Raw genomic sequence first — 24355 nt, 5'->3', positions numbered from 1 at the left:
AAAGACCTTTTGGGAAAGAACCAGCATAGGGCCAGTTCTTCAACTTTTTTGAAGTTTTTATCTCCCCGTGTTTTTTAACTGTCACAGTTACCAGAGATGACACAGTTTTGTCGATAGAAGTGCTGTAACTGTATAGAACTGAAATGGAAGGAAACATAATGCCTTCCTAATACTATTTCCACATAAACCAGAGCTATGCAAGTTAAAGCAAAATATAAATCTAAGTTAAAAAAAAATTTAAAAACCATTCTGATAAATTAATGAACAAAGATCATTGTTCCTTTGTAACATTAGTAGCATAAACAAAATTAAGTCTCAGTTTATAAGATATTAAAATGCCCAGGGTCATGTGTTTGCATATATGAACAAGTTTGCCTCAATGCATGAGTAAGTCTACACTTTATATGAACAAAACTGTAATGAAACTTTTGCAACTTTTTCTGAAAATACAGATTGGTAATTAGTTATAAATTAGTGGTTTGTGATAGTTACTAGCATTTTAGCTTTAGACATAAGCTAGCTTGATGGCATTATGGTCTTGAACAGTTCCTTTAAACAGCCACTTCTCCTTTAAAATGTCAATTTAATATATATTTTGAATTATAAATTAATTTATCAACCAAGTAAGTTGCTCAGTCCCAAAGAAAATAAATCTCAGCCCACTAAAAGCAGAATTTATAATACAATAGACTACATCTTTGTAAATAAATGAACCTGTTTGGACTGGAATGAAAGCTGTGCCAGTTGCTGTACACTTTCTGTTATCCCGCTTATTTCACTTAAAGAGGTAGCGGTTCCAAATGATGCAGAATTGGTCCTACAAGTATGATCCACTAGAGTCAACCAAAGCTCAAAACCAGCGGGTTTTAGATCACGACGTAAGTCAGTATGAAAGCACTGGATCAAGAACACTAGAGTAAACTGTTAGAAAACTGATATATTGATCCAGTCTACATTGGCCACCTGACGTAAGCGAAGTGAAAACATATATGAAAAAAAATCACTGCTATGATGTTGTAAAATCACTTGATTTGAAAAAAAAAGTCAAAGGAATTAGATTATTATTAGCATTAAGACAATTCTCAGTTGCCCATTGTGAATTATTTTATTGTTTAAAATGTAACATTTTACTGGACTTATATTAATGTTACCTACATATTTATTCTGCGAAGCACAAAATTATCACTTCCAAATGTAGCGCAAAATCTGTGATGCTTACGCAGTGAATCCGTTGATCATATGAGCATATTTCAAAATGACAAGATCTAACCAGCCACAGCGTCTCTTTCTGCCTGTAGTTACTCCCCATTCGTGGCCACGGGACTGTAAAAGATCTCCAATTTCCTAAAAGAAGACAGACAGAATGCTGATGGAATTTCACTGAAAAATAGCAGGAAAAGAAATATAAACAAATATAGATGAATAGCAAGAAAAACATAGTTGTTCAATTTCAAAGCTTTTTTTAAAGGAAAAAAGAAAAAAATAATTACGTGTTATTAGGAAGGGACTAAGGCAGAGAATAAAGCCCCTCATGCACAGGATTTTTGTATTTCAATCATTAGCATTTCCAAAATACTTATTTAATGTGACTATTTCATGTTCCAAGGAGACACTTTTCTTCCTTCTTCATCTGATAGGAATTCAGCCCTGTTTTTAATTTTGTTTGCGTTTACTTTCTTCATCTGGTCTTTTGGCATCTATTGTTTTTGGGGGCAAGACTGTAAATGCTTGGGACAAGATCAATGCTTGTACAATGTCTAGGTTGACAGACTCCTTGACCATGCCTAGGGCTCCTAGGTTCTACCACAGTATGAGACTGCCAACTGTTCCCTTCGGGCTGGCAGCGTTTATAATGTGTTAAAAATGAAGAAGAAACTTTATGCTCATGATTCATAAAACTAAAGGATATCACCAATTCATTTGAGCCATTGGAGAAAGGATTTTAGTGACTAAATCCTTAAATTAGAGTCGGATCACTGACCTAGAGATTGCTGTGTGCATAGCTCATAATCAATACCCTGAGCTGTCTAGTTTCTTGATAATGAAAATACAATAGACAGTTTAAAAGAATCAAAATCTCTCCCTTTCTTTTTATTGATCAATTTGTGCATGACTGGCTGACATACACACCACATTTATTCTATAAATCACACAGAACATAGGCTGTTAAGCACAGAAGTTGTATCTTGTAATTTAAGCTTTCCTGTGATGCGCTGACAGTTCCAGTCTACAACAAACTCTTGCACCTAACGATATTACATAAAATGATGAAATCTGTTTTCACATCATTCATTACAACAGAAGCGTGGTCACTGTAATATAACATCATCACACTCGTGTTTCTCTCCTCTGAAGAAAAATACCTTAAGTTTATAACGTGATTCTCCTCTCTTTGTGAGCGCAATTGCTTGGCATTATTATTATGGTGCTTATTTATCATTGGTATACCCTTACCCCATTCCATTGACCTTATTTTTTGGCAACTGTATATATTGCATTTTGTAACATTAAACCTACATTAATCTGTTCAGTGGGGAAGGCTCCAATTCCCACCCGAGTAGTATACGCCTTCACCACACCATACACATCACCAACGTGCTGGGGAGGAACACCAAGTCCGGTGCATACACCACCTACGGTGCAGTTCGATGAAGTCACGAAAGGATACGTGCCTGTCAGAAAAACAGAACAGCACAACCCTGTTTCAGCAATGATAAGAAACAAAGACTGATTTTCTTTTATGAGTTGAAAGGAGATTTTCACTTGTATGTTTGCCTTCAAAGCTAAACTGAAACAGCAGCCAAAGAGTGGTACAAATTCTTCTTACTACATGTCACCATTTTGCTTTTGAGAGAACAAATTAAGCTGTTCTTCCCTACATTGCTTCCTCCTGTAGTGAATAATATGTATTGAGATTTCTAAAGCTCTACAGAAACCCCTCAAAATCAAATAACTGACTCATCCTGGCAATTTGTATAAGCAAATTGTTAGCGAGCAAGAAGTTCACATAGACAAATAAGAAAATACACTACTTTCTTATAGTTAAGGAGGTATCAAGTATGTGCTATCTGTTCCAATGTGTAAGCTTTTCTGCATTCATCGTTTGCAACTTTCACTGAGGATGGCCCACCAGGGAGAAATTTAAAAGCACCTCAATACTACTTCCATTAGGCACTGGATCTATTATAGGATGCTGCTGCTATGTAAAGCTTTTTTCACTGTCCTGTGTATCACAGAAAGTATTTCCGCTACATCCACGGAAAGCCTGGTGTAAAGGTCACAGTCTGACATTCCCAGTGCTCTACACAAGTAGCTCTGAGTATCTGCAGCAAATTTTCTAAGTCTTAAGAGGTTATTCATGATCTCTATCCACACTGTGACTCTGGATTGCAGAATCTCTCTAGTTCTTCATTTCATCTTCATGGAGACCTAAGCGGTTTAATTAGACTTTCTGTAAGAAACCAGAGCACAGATCAACTGAAGAAGCTAGACTTACAGGTTATCTGCACCAGTTTAATCCTCCCTCCACTGCAGAGGAATTATCTCAGCAGCACTGCAATGGGCGCCTGGAACGTATGGCAGTGTGCACACACATTTAGAAGTAATAAAGACAAGAATATCTGGAGTGAAATTTCAACTCCACTGGAATAAACTTCAGTAAAAATCAATATTTAACCCCTCAGCACTTAATCCTGTTAATGATACAACCTCTGGCTTACTGTGCTTTACTTTTGGGAGATCTGTTGCTATTAAAGGAAAGACTATTTTGTTTCTCTATTTTCCTGCTGTTTGCAAAGCTGATATAAACACAAATCAAAATAAAACTAATCTCTTAAGAGTTAAATTGAGTTTAGAATTAAACTTACCAAAGTCAATATCAAGTAATGCTGCATTGGCTCCTTCAACAAGAATCTTCTTTGGGGAGCCATGAAGAGCTTCATACATAAAATACACGCCATCTCGAACCATGGGTCTTATTTTTTCAGCATATCCCTGCAAATTTGAGTAGAAAGGTCAGCTTTCCCAGACAACGGCTGGAAGCAGGGAACACTGTTCACTTTTGAAACACGAAACATACAGATAACCCTAACATGCCAGCCTCAATAACTGTCTTTTACCTGAAAAATACAACCATTAGCTTATATTCTATTGAAAACAAATCAATGTATTGAACCACTCACATAAGAAAACATGACTTGTTATGGCATTAGAATGCCATAATTTCTGTTCCATTTCTATTCACAGAGATGTTGTATACCTGCCTCATTTTGTTGATATAGTCTCTCTATAATATAGTCTCTATATAGTGTGTCTATAGCCTAGACACACTGAGAGTGGGACTTAGAAACGGTGCAAGCTCCAAAAGAAAAAAAAAAATCACTACTCACAAATATTAAAAAATATCTTTAAAGGTAGCGTGTCAGTGCTGAACAAGTACCAGACAAAACTTGGGAAAGGTAAGAGATTTTTTTTGCATCCTCTTTTCTTACATATTCATCAAATAAGATGTTTTACCAGTGGCTCTTCTGAATTTATTTATAAAAAGACATTTTTCTTGTAAGACCAGGATCTTGAAACACAGCTTCCACAAACAATTCTTCAGTAAGCGTGGAAGTCTCTCAGACAGACTAGATCAGTCATGGCTGGAGACTGCTAACTGCAAGTGTCACCCTGTGTTCACTTGGCTACTTTAATACAACAGTTATTTTATGTCAAGAAAGTAAAATATTACAGGAGAATTAAATCATCCACAAATTTACTTTAATGGCCACAATAAGAGAACATTCTATCACAAAGCATAGCTACTGCTTATTAAAAGGTTTTATAATCATGAAGATATGCATTTTTCATTTAAATTAATTAATTAGTTTCATAAGTAGTAGTTCTGGTACACTTCATTTTTACTTTTTTAATTAAAATAAATATTACTGTTTTCTTCTATACTTTGCCTGAAACTGAACAAATATTACAAATGTTAAATCCTTACCTTTAGCTTTTTCAATTGTCCTTCTATATCTATGTCCAATGTGGGAAACATTGACTTGTATTGTTGTGCCAGATTTTTAAATCTGTAAAATATTGAAATCGTATCTATGAAGAACATAGTTACTGTTCATAGAATATTTGGCAAGAACTCAGTTTATATTATACACAGTATATACTGAGAGCTATAGGGAGAAAATAGGGAGAAAATACCCAGAACTTCGATACCTCAACCAGTACATTTCCCAATGTACAAAACTACATTTTAAATTATGAGAAATTCTGTGAAGTACAGGAAATATACACACACATTCTTTCCAGTCTTCTTCCCCTTCTAGACAATTTATATACAAAATTCAGACACATATTTAAAGACATCTCCTTAAAAGCAAATCTGTCAGCCAAAATGTATCACTCTTTAAAATAATATTTAGAAATGAAAATAGTTGTACCTTGAAGAAAATTCATCAAAGTCAGAAAGGAGGTCACAAATTCGAAGGCCCGTTCGTGCAGCTTTGGAAGAATATGTTGGTCCAATCCCCTTCTTTGTTGTGCCAATACTAATTAAAAATAAACCCCCCAAACATGTATAATATATGCAAAAATATGCTTTATGCTAAGTAATTCTGTTAAAGCTCTTCAATATACCATATACTAGCAGGAGGTCTGAGACATAAAAAAATGACTAAAGTTCTATAATAATAAATATATAGCAACTTCCATGCTTCAGTGGATTTGCATAAATGTTGCTAATATTCATGGTATGCAGTAAAGCATTAAGCCTTGGGTCTGGCTGACACACGCTTAGTTGAAACTATGTGTGTATATACATATATTATACAGTAATAATGGTTACTATACTATCTTGTGGTACTACTACATCCCTTACCAGAAACAATAGGAAACAAATGTCATTTTCACATTTTCACTGTTGCAACACTGCCTACAGTTGTAAACAACAACCAGTTCTGTGAGTGATCAAACTGGTTTCCTATGGCTTTGGCATTATTCATACTATCTCTGTCCCTATGAACTGTTGCAGCCTTTACCTTGATGAGGATAAAAATGAAACTGTTTCCCTACCCGCATGCCTCTTTTCACGTGCATTTTAGAAATACAGTAATTTTGAGATCTCTAGATGTATGTTAAGTTTGGCTGAAATTGTCCAATGGGATCAAAAACTAATGACTAACAGAGAGAAAAATACAGTGTGTTCACATAAACCTTTGTTCTTTCAGAAACCAGAATAATGAAGTATGAATAGTTACATACTGTGCTAAAGTGTAACATTAAAATTAAAATAGAAACTAGTATCTCCATGAAGTGTAAGTGAATATACAACAAACGATTACAAGTGTGGAACCTAATCGCGCCAACACTTCAGACTTGATTCAAAAGAGCATCGCTAGTCTGATAACAAACTGGATTGGAAACATCATTTTAATGGAAATGAGCTTTAAGGATTTGGTCGGAATTTCAAAATCTCTCTATATGTTGCAGAGAACTGGAAAATGGAAATATGTAAGAATTCATACCCTGCCTTTTCAGTAATACCTCAGTTTGTTCACTAACATAAGTAGGAGCAGAACAGAGTCACAGGATTAGTAACATCAGCAAGGCTCTTTAGACATACATTGCATTTCTGTTTTCCAAAATTACACCAATTTTTCAAATTTGCGTAATTATTAATGAAATGAAGATGCTGAAAATATTTACTTTTTTCCTTCTTGTGCTTGACGTTGCACTTCCTGGAGCCCATCTACTGCCTGGTGAAAGTCAAACACTGCAATGGAAAATCAAATGGACATAGTAGGAGACTAAAGAAGAAAAACATTCTTTAAATCACAGACATCTATAATTTCAAGACAAAGTGCCTTTGTTATCATTAATAGTGCACAGGCCTCCTCATCTGAAAACACAGCGAGTATTCCTTAAACATTGTGAAAACATGTAAAACATCACTCTTTAGTGGATACAAATTCCATTATTATGCTTCAGATACACAACATATAAAGAAGCTGTATTAGATCAAATACATGACTGCTCTGTGGAGTAACAGTGTAGTTTAGCACCATGAGCTAAGCAATCATTTGAGTTTTTTCCCCCTTCAATCATTACTTACCTATATGTGCCCTATCTGATATAATCAGTCTTTTCTCCCAATCTTTTAAACCTGTCAGAAGATACAAAGAAAAGTAGGATTTCAGCTGCACTGATTGGTCAAACTTTGAGATTTGCTTTTAGTTTTTCTATGTCTTTCTTCTAGTTTATATAGCTTCTTGTTAAGAAGACTGTAGACAAAAAGGATAAAACATAAGTGAGTATCAAATATCAGCAATGTTTTCGTTAACAAACTTTTCTCATTTTTTACTTTTTGAGCTTTCTCATTTTGGTATGGACAAAGATACTCACTTCTTAATGCCAGAATACTGTCGCTTACATGCAATTCTTATTTTAAAGAAAGATTCTTGTTTAACTCGCTATACAATAAATCACTTAAACTCCATTTGTGCCTCAGAAAACAGAGAATTTATATAGAGAGAGTCATAAAACAATTTAAGATGTAAGGGACCTTAGAAGGTCATCTGGTCCAAAGCCTTGCTCAAAGCAGAATCAACCGAGTTTACGCTTGGGGACAGAAACAGGGACACAGAAACTCTGGGTTAAATCATCTCAGTTTGAGGTCAAAGGAGCTTTGCCACATACTTTAGGATTTTATTTTCTATTTAATGTGGTATCAAATGCCATGATACTCCCTGAAAACCCATGAAAAGATTGCTTCTGAAAATCTGTCTGACTACAACACATTTCAACATTTTAAATAATGTTCTCATTATTTAAAATCCAGAATGTTACTGCACTGAATATTTATGGTCAGAAACAAAGGCTTAAAAAACCCTCAACCTGGCTGCCAATATAAAGAAAGGTTAAAAATTACTCGATACAAACCTTTCTTTTCATTCTTTTCAGCTTCTTCAAACAGGCCTGGTAAATGTATAACCACTCCATTACCTTTGGGAACATAAATGATTTATTTTAAAGCAAGAAATAAAATACTTATTCTTAGGATGTAAGGCATGTAAACACTTGCTGTCTGAAATTTTACTTAAAAAGTAAGACTAAGTTTCACACATTTCTCACAAGTGATCTTGAGAACTTTTTGGATAAATCCTCATTTTGGGTAAGCAGTTATAAGCCTGCTAAAATCAGAAAAACCAGAGCTTGCTTGTGTCAGATGTGAATGCCGGGCCTGCTCCGAAGCCAGCTGAGGTAAGCGGATTCTTGTCTTTGTTTGTGGTGGACTTCGCACCACGACTTCAGCCTCAATTGTTCACTGGTAAAAGCTCAAAGAAGTCCGTGGCCTTACAACACTGACAAGCCTGTGTAACAATATTTGAATTTTCTTCAATATTCACGTATTTGTTTTAAACTCAGCTCAAACTAGTGCTGTAATACATTCGCAATGCCTTCGCCCTGCTTTTGAGCTAGAATATAGACTCCACAAGCAATACAGAGCATTACTGACGAGACGTGGAGGATTAGTGATGTAGTGGGCTGGAAACAGCTGCTGCTTCCTTCTTAGGAATATCAGAAATATATGCAAGAGCCTGTCTCAGCCTAAATTTAGGATAACTTAAGTTATAGTCTTTACTAACTGACAAGGGAGTAAATCGGAAAGCAAGACAATACACCATATTTAGCAGAGAGAAAAAATATGTTTCATGTATTTCAATCATCCATTCAGAAATTATCAAATGGAACAAAACTGAAACTCCATGACTCACTAAAACTTACACTCATTTCTTGCACATTCTGTATACATTTCTTCTGTCAGAAAGAATCATAATTTTAGACAAGTAGAAGGCTTACATTTACCTATCACTTAAATATGAGTTTACTGTCCAGTAAGCAATGTAAACGTTTTTCTGGTGCCATCTGCATCAAGTATCTTTACAGTGAAATACAACATCACCTTAAACAGCTGGTAATGTGAACAAAAAGGAGACTGGATGATAACCTTGCAAGCAGAGCCCTGTATCTTGGGGCCTATTTCTGGAAAGTCAGTAAAGAGATGCCAGAGATAAATTACATTATTTATTTAGCCTAAGTGCTGGGTTTTGTGTCCTCAAAGAATAGCATATATATTTCTGAAAGTATAAAAGGAGTGTGCAAGGACAGGGTGGGATCCAAACTTGTACCATGAAGTATAAGAAAGAGCAACAAGATAGAAAGAGGGGGTTCTTACTTTCAGTTTTCTAGTAGCAGAAACTAAACTGACACTGAAAGTAGAATAACTCTTAATGTTAAAGCAATAATAAAATAGAAGTCAAACAGCTGAAGCTAAAGCAAATCTGACTCTCACCTATATGTTTTTCTTTGCTTGCTACTATAAAATATGGTTGCAGCTACCCACCATGTAATGTTACTTAGTAAGTTTCAAAATTGTCTTACCAATAAAAGAAATTGCCTTTGGATTAATGATGCCACTAGGAAACAGGTGAAAATCATACTCCTTCCCATCAACAACCACAGTATGGCCTGCGTTATTCCCACCCTGCAACAGGAAAAAAAACACCTGAAGATTAATGGTCTTATACCACCACTCTAAACTCTCAGCAGACGATTTGACAAGATCATCTTTTTTTATTTGTACATTCATGTCCTAGGTCACTGCTTTCTCCACCTTATAGTTTCTGGAGATGCTGTAGTATTGTAAAAAGGGCTCAGACAGGACAATTAGGGGGCTGAAGGACTTCAGCAGGACTGTGTAGAATTACAAAGCAGAATGATACCACGAAGTCAAGGCAGGACTGGGGCAGAGCAAGAGTAAACGTGGGAGTGGTGGCAGAAGCTGGAAGAGAACTGAAGCTTTCTGGGAACAAAACTGGATTGAACTACCACCCACGGAGTCCCGTCTCTGACATGCCTACACAAGCCCATCCTTTTTGGGCATCTTCTGTGCATGGTCATTTCTTTGGGTTTAAGCCTACAACACCTAATATTTCCTTTTGAATGGAAGCTCTTCCTGCCTGCCCACCCACAAACAGCTACTGCTTCTCTAGGCGTTCAGGATGGAAGGTCTGTATAAAGTAGGGAGCATGCGTAGCCTTTGCAGCTTCACAGAATCTTGCTGTCAAGGGATGATCCTCCCAGTTAACATCACCACTTTATGGAGTCTGCTATAATTCATACCTTATTCAATCATCTACCAGACCCAAGAATGGGAGCTGGTATTTTCCTCAAGAAATTGATTTTTCACAAACGGCTTTAAAAGAGAAGGTGGAGACAACACTCAAACTTGGGAAAAGGTGAGTAAATCAAGGTCATGAGTTGATCTGAACAGAAACAGTAAAGAGCTTCAAAAATTTAAGGTCCGGTTTTCTCAACAGGCTTAATGTTTGTTGCTCTTCTGTCATGACATAACTTTTTCTCCTACTGATAAGGGTGGGAAATCCGACTACTTTGCTCTGGTGCTACAGGCCTTCCATTTTCCAAAATTATTACAAACCTTCATGGATTTGATACGAGGTCTGAATGATGTAGAAGTGTCTAGAACAAGGGCATCTACTGGAAGCAGAACTAGTCACTGGTAATTTTCAAATAATGAAGAGTGTTGGCTGAATGAGTGGAGCTGTTATATGAATACTCTGAGAAGGGACAGTTATTTATAAAAATTAATAATATAACACATGTTCTTCTAGAGTTTCATTTACTCTTCATTTACTCATTTGCCCATTTGTTTGCATGCAATACACAGGAAAACAGCAACTGACATTCCTTTCAAAATGTGGATATATGCTGAAACACAACATTAAGAAAACAAGCTACAAGTTATTAAAAAAATCAAGTTTTTTTAAGCGGTGGGATGGAGGAAAACATTAAGAAATATGCCTTTAAATATGACAAAAGTAATTCTCATGTTTTGGAAGACATGAGCTCAACAATGAATTTTAAACAGATAACCTGCTAAGGGAGAGCTGAGTAGGAGTTGTAACAGAAAAACTGGTGCACGCACAAATTTTATTTGATTTAGCAAACTGCTGGGTAGCTCATCCTTGGGCTGGGAAGGACTCCGAAGTGTCTTGCTAATGCAGAGTTAGAACTTGTCCGGAGAATCCTGAAGAAAGCAGAGCTGTCCTGGGTATTTAGATTGCCTCCTAGATATAATAAACCAGTTGTAGGAACCTGGATCTAGTTAAAGGTATTGAACTATCTAGCAGGCTAATAAATCATGCAGGAGACTCCTTTACATGATATTTAAGAGGTCTGAGACTAGACAGATTACACTGGTTGAAACAATAGTTTATTTTATTACAGCAGTATCAGGCTTGAGAAAGAGGCTAGTGAGAACTTCTGAAACAATCAGCTTTTCTTGTCTGCTTGCCTATAGACAATAGCAAGATGGAAACTTTAAAAGAAAGAACTCCATCATTTAACACTGATTTAATGTCTACTACAAACAACAACTTTCACGTTTCCTGAGAAAATGGGGAACCAGGCTCCTTCAAAAGTATTTGTTGTCACTAATACTATAGTTATATTCTGCTTTTCTTAATCAGCCTGAGAATCAGGCTTGAGGACTCACAATCTGATATAACAGCACTTCTAAATTATACTCGGAAGTGTTTTCTTGTATCCTAAAATTTTAGAAGGTAGGATATACCAGTATGAGAATGTTTATGAAAGATAGTTTATACTTTTGGAAATTTTCCTGAACAACTGATACCCAGACAAATGCTGTCTCTTTAGCAAATGCTTAAAAAGGGACATTAATCAATCAGCTGTGAAAGTTGGCATACATAAAATGTTGAAGCACAGAAACATCAGCAGATACGATATGTCCCTTAATTGCCAAAAATCTCTGAATCCACTTTCAGTCCCTCTGGACAGATAATATAAATCAAGAATTCAGTGACAGACCTTATAACACAGCACTTCTCTAATTCAAAGCTAGCATTGACAGCTCTGGAACTGTTTTTGTGCACTGCTCATGTTGGTCTGCGTTTCCTAAACAAGTGTCTTCTGAGTATATTTTTATAGCTCAATTAATTACAGTTTTACAAATATAATTAAAGTGGTAGCAGAGCATTGAATTGCCCAACAGACATGACCAAACTTGCAAAACATACCACTGGTCTGATGAGATACTTTCTATTTATTATCTGGTCATCTCAGTAATTTCTCATGTTCAGTTTCACAGATATTCTAACAGTATATTCGCAGTTTAATAGCTCAGATATTAAAGATATCTACTCCTTTTCCAATTTTACTTGAGTTCTGAGAGTCAATATAGGGTCTATATGAGCCATTTCTTTTGCTAATGAAGTACAGGGGGAACCTAAAAGCTTGTATGGGCTTAATCTGAAGATTACATGATTGAAGGTGCAGAGAACTACTTGGTACACTGTAACCACGTAAGCTCCCTTCTTTCCCTCAAATGGTATTTCATTAAACTGGTGTCAACACTAACACACCTAGTGACAGTATTCTCTGGACCCTGAGGATGCTTCCACTTAGATCAATAGACCTTTGGTGTCTCTGCTTGGCCCTTGCTTCAAATGCAGCTCTGCATAATGAGCTTCCATTTAATATCCAGACCCAGCTCACAGAATCTCTGCTGTGCACCACTGATCTCACCTGAATTTTATTTATCCTTCATCATTTGCACTTTCCTAGGTCTCTAAAGATGGTATCTGCCTTCTTTTGTGATTCTTCAAAAACTTCTCTAACAAAGGGAATGTTAAGGCAACAACTGCTGACAGATTAATCACCAGTGCCACTTTGGCATCATCTGTTTTGTGAAATGATGGTATGACCAGAAATAACAATTAGCATTCACTTCCAAAATCTGGGAAGCCTGGGCATTCCCATTAAACTACTCTGGTGTGGGAAGTTCTCTTCCCAAGAAGCAACCATTATGGGAGCTGCTGAAGCTCCAAAGGGTTAAGAGTACAACTGAGATGACAGCAGTGTCTTGAACATTAGCATCCACTTCAACCTGAAATCTTCCTTACTGCTCGCGCAGTGATTCCAAGTGTTCAGTAGCACTTGTGTCACTTCTGTTAAGCCACTTTAATCTCTAGTGACTCTATTAAAACTGCACCGAACACAGGAAACCTACCAGGTGCAGGTGATTGGGGCTATGAATTACAGCAAACTGCAGCAATGAAGTGGGACTTGAGAACTTGAAAGTATTAAGCATGCCAAAGACAACAGGATAGATATCTTACTATAGTAACAAAAAGACCTAAATATCATTTAGGAAGCTCATCTCCAGAGAGCACACAAAAATCCTTCCTTTGAGGCACTGCCTAGATACAGCAATACTTTTTGACTGTGCAGCCACAGCTGTTGATCTTTGTATTAGCTATATTAAAGTTTCAGAGCAGATAAATGCTTGTTTCTAACAGTATTTGGTAGGTGTTAAAGTTCTTCACATTTAAATCAGGCACCTAAGAAAAAATAACTTTCATAGAAGTCATTCATAGCCTGCAGTGGAAAATTAGTATTCAGCCTTTTGAAAGTACCTACATTGCTTAACAAATCAGTTTTTATTAACTTTGAAAGTGCTAGAAGTTGAGGCTCTATTAAGAGCATTAAATATGTGTAATTTAAATATATTTTGCCTAAGGGATGCTCTATTACCTTGTGGTGCTGCAAGCTACGCCTCCTTTCTTCTAAAATCCAGCAGACCACCAGCAATGTGGTTTAAATTCAACAACCCAAAATGCCTGTCATTCCAGGCTGGAAAACAGACTTTAAGTTAATAGAAAGAGCTGCAACATGTTGTTTTCAAGAGTTAAACAACAGGAAACTTACCAGGCATTATTTTCAGAGCAGAGTAATCCCATATGGTGAGGTTTGGGCTTTGTTAAAAATTATTTTTAAAGAATGTTTAAGTTGGACTCAGATAAAAATTGCATTTTTTCTGGAAGATTTTAATCTGTATTTTCAGACTTCTAATAATCAAAGTGTAAAGTTACATATTGTCCCAGTACCAGAAGGAGCTAGAGGAACTTAAGCTACCTCATAAAACATCCTAATGTTTTTTTCAGTACATTAGTTTATTTAAAAATAAAATGCATTTCCAAGCTTTTTATGTGCTGATCTACTTGTGATATTGGATTCTTGCACTGAAGTGATGTGCTTTGATTACTATTCCATAGTATGTAAACACAAGAACTGCATCAATACACTAAACTGAGAAACTATTACATCTTACCAGTGTTAACAACTGTAGGCTGGTATAAACACTATCTTTCAGGGAATTAATAATTACTATGAACAGCTTGGCAGAGGAGAATACATAGTCTTTATCTTTTTAGTAGAACTTACAAAAAAGATGAAGAAACAAATCCACCTTCCAAAGCGCTCAGCCATCTAAAGGCTGATGTTTTGTTCTGTATTGTTTTTAAAATCATCTCTTTATTCTCTGCAGTTGGAACATCCCAAGGTAGAAACAGAATTTCTATTCAGAGCAGCAGTGAGGCTGTTCAGTACCTGCAGCAGGAACTCCTTCCTCCCAGCTAGCTTTATGATGCATGTTTGAATAGGAATGAAACGTGTCCTGATGCTCAGATGTGTTTCTGCCTGCTCTTGCCAGCCAGGTAGTGTGCAGGAGACTGCATTCTGCATATGTGGGACGAATGTTTCCAGATGCTCTGCTGGTTTCCACTGGTTAGTGCATCATTCATTGGCTCAGTACTCCCCTCAATGCCCAAACATAACTTGATTAACTAGATTGATACGAAAAAATCGTCAGAGCACATATAAAATGCCTTAAAACCTGATGATAGTTTCAAACTATAACTAGAGGATGAAAGGATGAACATGAAACAGGTATGTTTCTGATGGGTCCCACAGTGATCAGCTCTCACCTTCTTCCAGTTAGCAATGTTGATCAATGTAACGGGGAAAAAAAATAGAAACTTGTTACTGAAGATCTGCAGCCGACACAACTATCGTTTGAGTGGCGTACCAGCAGTACGCAGCAGTCTGAGCTCCTTAGCCCATTGGTATAGGCAGTGACTGTATAAAATGTCTAATTCATTTATTCTAAATGTGGTCATGAAACAAAAAGGTAAGCAAAACTTTGGATGGGCGACATCTATGCTAGGAAGCATATGGAGCTGTCTGAACAGTTTCAGTACTGGCTGATATGCCTAAGGTGAACCTCGCACGTATAAATGGGTATATCAAGTAGGAGTAGAGAGATTGTATTACCTCTCCTTTTGGCAGTGGTGCAACTGCTACTAGAATACTGTGTCCTTGGTACTCAGACAAGATTACAAGATGATCTCCTCTGGCATTATAATCTATGAATTGGAATACCAGCTACAAACCAGCAGTTCGGGAAGTCTGCATCTGAAAACAAATGCTATGATTCCTGCCTATCTCTTTTCATTGTAAGTGTCCCAGCTCTGAAGCAAAACATTTTCTGAAATGCAACTGCATCTACAGGCCAAATACCTCTCATCATACTATGAAACAGACTATAAAATACTTCGGTTTTCTTATCTGCATTGAGCAATTTTCTTCCATTTATAGCATTTCATACGTGATTCTGAATAAACAAGAAGGAGCATTGTTACATAAATTGTTTCTTCTTTCTCTTTACAATTTAATTAACAATGGCTATTTCTAACTTACATTAGCAACTGCCTGGAACTAACTTGAATAAATGTAGCTAATAAGCATTACCAGAATAACTGGCTTTGACATGAACTTTATAATACTATAAATCCATTGCCTTCCATGGTATTTCTCTCGATTTACACCACTGCAAATGAGTTTAGAACATCACTGGTTTAAAAAAAAATCCAACACACAAACACAATGCATTAAGTGCTCTGAACACTCAGACCCTTAGACACAACGTCACAAAAATCACCTATGTGAAAGCTTTTGTCAGATGACTGAAAGTGCTGTATGTTCTGTTTGGGAGGTTGCTGCCATAGGTGCTTGTTATAGTTTCCTTTACTGGAAAAATTAGCAAGAAAAAACTTCCAATTAAACTATCGCCTGATAGCACCTAACTCACCCCAACTCAGTTCCAAGAAGTGGATCATAACTTTTTTTTTTTAACCCAAGCCACTGGAAAGAGCTGGGTTAGGGAATAATCAGAAGCATACTTAGACCAGAAGAACTGAGGGAGCAGTGATTTTTAAAGCTACGGCGGTGACAAAGAGCTGGAGTAAGTTGCAAGTATTTATCTCCTGACACCAATCATCAGCAGCCAAATCTAGTTTGCCTTGCTCTTCTTCCCAAAGAATATGTTTGCAACAAAGGTTTCAAGTAAGAATAACTCTGCACAGAACTGCTATGTCTGATTCCTGCATCTGTTCAAGTGTGTTCCTGCTGTGTCCCTCCTCACTGTCTCATAGAATGAACAAAATCCACAGGGTTCCACCTTCCCAATTAAAACAGTGATCTCTTCAAAAACTCCTGGATTCCCAAGGAAGGAGAACTTCTAAAGGCTAATGAGATAATAAGTATGATTATAAACACAAGCACTCTTGAGAAGAACTGAGCAAAACTTTTGACCTTTTAAAGAATTATATAAAATTATTTCTAGCGTAAATATAAAAAAACTGAAGCTTATATCATATTTTGCACTAATAATGTAGTATTTTTCCTTTACTACAAATGAAAAGTGACCCTAACTTATATGGATACCTTGGTCTTCCTAAGTATCTGAAAAATTCAACTGGAAAAGCCAGGTCTAATTCAACTCAGGTTTTAAACAGCAGTCAGCATAGCCAAACTAGACACTCTTAAACTCTAGGTTATTTTCTCTCAAACTGAATTTCAAGTTTTGTCAAACCATGTAAAAACAATCTACTATGACAGACCACTACAACAAAACACACACTTAACTCCAGCAGAAGTTGTAAAGAAAATAACGAATTCAAGGTATGTTGATAGAAAGTGCTATAGTGGAAAAAGCATTCTGACTGATGTTAGCAGAATCCTAAACCAAAGGAAATTAAACATGAAAAACCTAGACATGTCTGCTCATCTTTAGTCCTCTCTTCTGAAGAAGTGTAGTCAAGTCCCTGTGGGAAGTAATATGATCCAAGCATATGAACATAACTTTTCTTATATCTGTAAACAAGTTAACAACAGCTAGTGAGTTACAGCACAAATGAAATAGAACAGATGTCATTTCAGCTTAATTTTCAGCTGCTTTCTTTTGATGCTTGTAGAGGATAATAAATTCATCAGGCTTTATAAAGGGGATTGAAAATTAAGCTTGCTTTCTTATGGAGATTTGGAAACTCTAAACCTGACCTTCTCATACAGTATTTATAATCCTGGTGGTCCTGAGATGATCTCGCTGATGCCCAAAGGAGAGGCTAGTTTAAAATAGCAATGTCACCATGTTGTTCTAAAGCCTAAAATGATATAGTGTAGCATGTAAGTATGTATAAGCAAAATGAAAAAGAAAATTTGGCTAAAATACCTTATAAGTGACAGATTTCTACAAAGAAAGTTTCAATTTTGAAAGGGTGGACTTCTTTATTGTAGCTAAGGAAACCACTCGCACTTAATGAACCCTGTCCTGTGTCGAATAGCAAAATAAAACTGACTTGCTCTTTTGCAGGGAATCTTGCAAAAAATTACTTAGAAAGAAATATGCCTGTATGAATGTACATGTACATGCAAATGGGATTATCAACCTTCCCAAACATTAGAGAAATCAAAACCAACAGTCCTGCAGTCTCTGCACACTCATGACTCCAAGGTCATCAATCTCTTCACTGAAGATCATCAAGCACTAAATCATTAGGAGATTAAAGTCTTTACATGCTACTTTATCCTGTAGGGAGAAATTGTACTAAATATCAGGGTTAAATCTCACTGAAAGGAGCGCAACACATGATACATACACAGAGAAAAAGAGAGCCAACAAGCCCCTGTAACTCCACGTAATCATCACATAAAACTGCCCTAATTTAATCCCCGTTGCAAACAGTTCCAGCAGCCCATGATCAATAGGGACAGTCACAACAACATGTGGCTGCTTTGCCCTGCCATGTCAGCAGCACAACAGAGGAACAAAGGAAACCACCCTGTCTCGCACCTAAACCACTGAGAAAAACCTCATCTAGCATTTCTGCCACGTTTGGTTTTTATTATTCGATCACTTGCCCACAGTATATTCTTTTGCATTCCTCAAAGTACCATTTCTAATATATATGGTATCTACTTTGCATTCATTAAAACACTAGAACACAGAAATAAGGAAACTGGCAATCATATGCAACAGTTATCTGTATCGTAAGTGTTGGGCACGTCCCTTCACCCTTTCCTAGATCGTTCTCTAATGTTGCAACGGTATCTCAAACCCAAAACGTTGCTAGGCTTTTCTTATTGGTTAGCCCCTCTCAATCTTTTTTGTTAACATCCACTACCTCAAGAAAACTAGCTACTCAGCATCCCTGGTGTATGACTTGGTTAAATCTCTTCGATCCAAATGACTGCGAACTACTCAACCACAAAAGACCTTAACAACAAGTTTTTCTGGTACCTTTGTCAACCTCCTCAGCTTTTCTTCAGTATTAACATCAACTATAATTTTTGTCCATCTGTCTCAAAAGATCAGACGATCCCTTTTTAAAACCAAAGCAATTCTTAACTTGAAAGCATACTGACTTGGATAGAGGAAATGTTTTAAAAAGTGACTGCATATTTAGTGAAAAGCACATTAATATGAGAAGCTTGACGAATCAAATAACAGCTTTTCTTATTGCAATCACATTCTTACAATTTTGTGTTGTTTCTTCAATGCCAGTTCTTAAGGGAATGCTGATAACATCAGGCAGATTGTTTCCAGACTTCCAGAAGGCAGCAGCGTCACAGATCTGAAATATCCAGCATTGGCATGGGCAGCACTGGAATAGCAGTGCCAAATGAAGGCTTGAAAAATCTTAAAAACTGTCTTGGACTAGTCACTGCTGCTGAATCATTGTCACTGGTTTCAGTATGAAGTGAGGGAAAGACATGCATTTGTGCTGCAACTGTTTTACCAATCTGTTCAGTAACCGAGATCAAACCCACCGCAGGTAAGGATTATTTTCACAGGGGCTCTACTAATTTACTAGCAACATTTTTTGTATCTTTCACATTGAGCTTTCCTCCCCTTCAAATTTTTTATCAAATTGTTTATGGTGCATTTTCCTACAGTGCTTTTGAATGTTTTGTTGGAAGACAATTTATTGTACAAGAAAACTTCATCAGGAAAGGCAGAATTGTTCACTGTCCATTATAACAGGAATTCCTAGACGTTCTTGGCACACACCTAAATTATAAAAGTGTCTCATGAGTAATTTACCATCATTGGCAAAGATGCATGGTACTTCTCCTGCCATATATGACAATGCATGCTATTTCCTTTTCCATTCATACCCATACAGAACTGTACAGTAAACGTTCAGTGAAACGCTGTTATTATTACAAGTATACCTTACATAGTCTCAGCTCAAGGAAACAGCTAGAACAGAACAGCTGTCCTCAGTTAACTGTGAACTTACTACAGCAGTTCTATATATGACTTTTTGGGAACAGAAAGTTTAAGTGGTGCCTCTGGAGACACATCACCTCAGCAGTTGTGACAGTCGACTATTTGTTTGATCATGCTCCAAACCAGATCTGAGAAATTATCTAATTAAAAATCAGGTAGATGAAACCAGTCACAAGCTCTAGTTTTCAAGGTAGCCACACAACAACGTATGACGTGATATAAGAAACGTACAGCTGGAATGAGAGCTGCCACTGAAGAAATCATGATCTGAAGCCATGTTTTGAACAATACCAAACTTCTCTTCATTAATACAATTATAGGTACCCAAATTACTTAAGCTTACATTAGGACTTCTTGTTCTACAATAACATGCTAAGAGGCTAGGTAAAGAGTGAACTTCCTTCTTTATGTCTGATATTCTATCAGTTAAAAGCTTTAAACAAACGCACCCTGTTTTTAAAGGAAACATCAAAATGAAATATTTTCTTTGATTCTACCCTTTCCTGAAAATATACCAGGGATTAAAAGTATTGCACAGCATAATGTGACAGTTCTATGCCCCAGGACGCCACAATAAAAAACAAATATTAGCCTCTATCATTCTGCTTCTGAATGCCTTTGCTTGCTGAAAGGGCAATTTAGAGGAAAAACGTTATGTTCTCCATTAATAACCCCAACTTAGACAAACCTACTCAGTTCTTTAACAGCCCTAAACTGCCCGTTGTTGTTCATCTATTTAGAAATACCTTTTCTGTTTGTTTATAGGGGTATGTGTGCCAGTGTATCTGGTATTTTAATGAAAGCAGCCTGTGAAAAGTTTTGTTCAGCATCATCTACGAGAATATCCAGAGATCTTTTACCCTTATTGAAACATCCTCTTTCAGAAAGAATGCTTCAAGTATACAAGTGAAATGAAATCAATTACTTCAGGTGAACTAAGATTTCATATTTAAATTATGTCACATATTTCAGTGTCACTAATGTGAATAATGAAATGAATTATGGAGTGTACCATAATTTGTTTGGACTTAGACTGTGTACAATCTAAGTACTGAGAAAGACTGAAACAACATGATCAACAAATTGAGACTCTTCAATTCATGAGAAATTCAATTCTGAAAGCTCAGGAAAATTCAAGAGGCCAGGGTTTTAATGCAGAATTTTCTTTATTTAACATTTTTTGAAGCTTCCCTTGTGCCTGTGAAGGACTTCCTATTCCCATTTGCCTGCTTGCCTTTCTTTCCAGTATCCCAGGAAATACCATTTCATTTCCTCTATAGCAATCTAGCTGTCACAGATTTTTCTCATGAAATCAACACACTCAAAATACTTGAGAAACATTTAATGAAAATTATTTCCTTTCATAGAAATATTAGGGAATTACTCTTTTGAGAAAGCTCTTCAAACTCAAATTTGGCCCTGAATTGAAATTCCTATTCAGAAGGGGACGGGACGGGACGGACCCAATCTTTTTTAAAGTGTTAGCTCAAAGAGTATCCTACCACGATGAATTAATCTAGTTGAGACATTGTTTTAAAAGACAAACATCCCCCTTTCAGACATTCATTTTCTAGCTTTCCCTACTTTCATTTTGCTGAGGACTAAAACAAGCTGTTGAACACCGTTTCCATCAATGTCTCAGAAAACAGAGCGGACAGTAAATAACCCTGTCAATCATCATATTCTAAAACACAAAAAATTCCTGATGGAACTTTTTCTGACATTTTTTCTAAAGTCTCTAATAAGGGAGACCTTCAGTGTTTCTTGTTCAAGCAATCTCTTCTAGTACGTAAGTGCTATTGCACTAAGAAAGTTTTCTAGGTTTCAAGGAGGAACGTGAAGCAAGCAAGATTCTGGTCCAAACATTTTCCATGGCAGTACACAGCATTAATGAAGTCACTCTCAAACTGATTATGCCTATAAGTTAATGACCTACCATTATCACACTGAGAGAACTCATCAGTACTGTTCACATGCTTAGATATGTGCGTATCTTTACTAAACCTTAACAGTCCCATCTGAGTTCTAACAGAGGCAAAAATCACACACCGTTATCTACCAGCATGATTGGCTTTGAAAGTATGAAATACTAAATTATTAAAATGGCATCTTTTTAAAAAGCACCCTCAAAATCACGAAAAGCGCAAAACCCCCACTTACATATTAACAGCCCCCCCCACACTTAAGTGGTATAATTTTTGCTACTCAGAAGTAAATCATTACTCATATTTTCTCTTTCAAATGTTTTATATTCTTCCCTAAACTCTAATCCTGACAACACTTCCATTAAATCAGTGTATTAGTAATCCTATTGTAGTCTCATAAACACGGTGTGTGTGCTCGTGTATCAGTGAACACTATTCTGAAAAGAGTCCAGAGCTCTTCTAGATCCACCTGCCTTCCATCCATCCTGGTCTCATCATCAGGCCACAGAAAGACGATCTAGATGTGCCCGGCAGCATATTAAACCATTTAAGCCATCTAGCCTGTTGTTAACACACTAACCCTTCCGGCATGCTCACGCACGCAGAGTCCTGTATCCTTCAAAGGGTATTCCGAGGCTGCACCTGGGGGCCATTGCTTGCAAATTAGTTCTCTGGATGGACAGCAAATCCGTCTTGAAAGCAGCCTCAGGGCATCCCTCAAAAGCGGGTCTAAAAAGAACCAATATGACTTCTTGCAGTAATAACAGTAAACCCATGAGAAAGCACTGTTTGACTGGGGCCTATATGAAATGCTCCTTCTCAGCTAAAACTTTTAAATCTTTTTTTATCACCAAAGCAATTATAAGAGTTGTGTTAAAATTCCTAGCAACACATTATTAGGAGGGAAGGAGGAAATAAAGATGGAAAAGTAGCTATAGCCCTGATAATACATATTCATTAGCTAATTTTTGCAGGGAAACTTCTCCCCAAGGTGATTCAAGATCTTGGGAGTTTAATGTCCCAATTGAAAATACTTCCTCCACCTTCTAAATATTTTACTTGCACAACAACATTTATTTACATAATATACTTAATTACACAAATGTCCTTGGATTTATCATCTCAGACTCAAGGATATTTGTAGCTTTTCAGCAGCTATCACGCATTTTAAAGCGGAATAAATTTCATGGTACATACCAACTGAGCTGGACTAAGGTGACTACTTATTAATGCGGTCACATAGTTTACAGGGACAACTGAACAGATTATTAGCTGTATTGGTCTAATATGTTCATAATTAATGTTTGAAAACAGTTCTTTTAAAAGTTATTACTGTTATTACTATTATTTGGGACCACCTTTCTGCCTAATTTGGTTTATACTAGGCAAATAGATCGTTTCAAGAATCCTTGCATTATATTCAATTCAAAAATACACATAAGCAAAAGGCATGTAAATCCCTGTTTTCATCAAACTGTTTACACCTTGTACTTTTACATAACTTGTTTTTTTCCATTTTACTCACACTTCATTTCAAAATATTTTTTGAATAAACTTCCAGGCGTTTTGCAGGCAACACAACCTGCCTATCCAAAAAAGCCCCTGCAGCAAAACTTTGGAAAACTCATGTTGTTTATCAGCCGCTGGTCTTCAAGCCGGCTCACAACGTTTTTTTTTTTCCCGGAGCAGCAACAAGCCCGGAGACACCACCCCCACCCCCCCCCCCCCGGCACCGTTACAGCCTCGCAAGCAACTGACCCCACCCCAGGCCCTGGGGCTTTCCTTCCCGCGACAACCCAGCGCCGGGAACCGCCGGCCTCCGCCGGCCTGCCCGCCCACCCTCCCCGGGCAGCGGGCAGCAGTGGGCAGCGGCCCCCGGCCGCGCTGCCCGCCCCGCCCCGCCCCAGGCAGACGGCCCCCGTCCCCCCGCCTGCCGGCACCTCGGGATCTTGTGTCGCTTATCGTGAAGGGTCAGCTATTTGTATTTATAGTTCAGGGCTTTTTCTTTCCGAGTGGCATTTCGAGGAGCAGGCGGGGAGAGCTGGGGGGGGGGGGGGGGGAGCACATGGCTGCCCACTGGGGCACGTTCGTATCCCGCCGCTCGCTGCGGGAGAGGGGACGGGGAGGAGGAATAAGGAGCGGGGAGGGGAGGAAGAAAACCAACAGGAGAAAGGAGCGGAAGAAGAGAGAGGCAGGCAGGCGGAGGGAAACACGGCTGGGGGGGGAGAAAAGGGAGAGCAGCAGGGGAGAGGGGACCCGCAAGGGAAGGAGGGCGCCGGGCTGAGGGGAGCGGGGGGTAAAGCGGAGGCCGAGGAGAGCACGAAGCGCAGGGCGGGGAAGCGCCAAGGGGGAGCGGCGGGCAGAGCCGGTCCGGCCCGGCACCCACCTGGCATCGGCACACAATGTCCGACTCGGTGGCCAGCAGGTCGACCACCTTGCCCTTGCCTTCGTCCCCCCACTGCGCCCCCAGCACCACCGTCACTTTGTTACCGCCCGGCTCGCTGCGCGCCCGCTTGAGCCCGCCGCCGGGGTGGCTGCTGCGGTCGTTGGACGCCCGGGTGCCCGACATGGTGGGAGGGTGGGTGGGAGGGTGGCTGGAGCCGCCGCCGCCGCCTCGCTCTGCCTGGCTCCCCTGTCGGCGCCGAGCCCAGCCCCTGCGCGCTGCCCGCGCCGCGCTGCCGCCGCCGCCCTTTAACGGCGCCGCCGCCGCCCGCCCCGCGCGGCGCGCTGACGTGCGGGTCCGGCTGCCCCGCCGGCTTCGGTCGCCCCGCGCCCGGCGCCGTCGCACTCCCACGCGCACAGTCTCCTCACACACACGCACAGTCTCCTCACACACACGCAGTCTCCTCACACACGCACGCACGCACGCACCGACCTCCGAGGCACTGCGGCTGTGGCACGGTGAGGCACGCGCAGTCCTGAG

General features: G+C 38.4%; 1 protein-coding gene across 1 annotated transcript in view; it reads right to left on the bottom strand.

Moving 5' to 3' along the window:
* Positions 1 to 24019, bottom strand: part of ADSS1 (adenylosuccinate synthase 1) — a 29431-nt gene extending 5412 nt beyond the window's left edge. Inside the window, exons 1-10 of the mRNA XM_050897343.1 lie at positions 23819 to 24019; positions 9436 to 9538; positions 7933 to 7995; positions 7106 to 7156; positions 6700 to 6766; positions 5436 to 5543; positions 4988 to 5069; positions 3867 to 3993; positions 2518 to 2672; positions 1220 to 1344 (exon numbers count right to left, since the gene is read on the bottom strand). Of these exons, the coding sequence (XP_050753300.1) occupies positions 1220 to 1344; positions 2518 to 2672; positions 3867 to 3993; positions 4988 to 5069; positions 5436 to 5543; positions 6700 to 6766; positions 7106 to 7156; positions 7933 to 7995; positions 9436 to 9538; positions 23819 to 24001 (1064 nt within the window). The 5' untranslated portion in view covers positions 24002 to 24019. The remainder of the gene's footprint in view (positions 1 to 1219; positions 1345 to 2517; positions 2673 to 3866; positions 3994 to 4987; positions 5070 to 5435; positions 5544 to 6699; positions 6767 to 7105; positions 7157 to 7932; positions 7996 to 9435; positions 9539 to 23818) is intronic.
* Positions 24020 to 24355: the final 336 nt, after the last annotated feature.

Source organism: Gymnogyps californianus, chromosome 5, assembly GCF_018139145.2.
Source record: "Gymnogyps californianus isolate 813 chromosome 5, ASM1813914v2, whole genome shotgun sequence".
Lineage (NCBI taxonomy): Eukaryota > Metazoa > Chordata > Aves > Accipitriformes > Cathartidae > Gymnogyps > Gymnogyps californianus.
The sequence above is the reverse complement of the archived record's forward strand: the minus strand, read 5'-3'. Positions and strand labels throughout refer to the sequence as shown.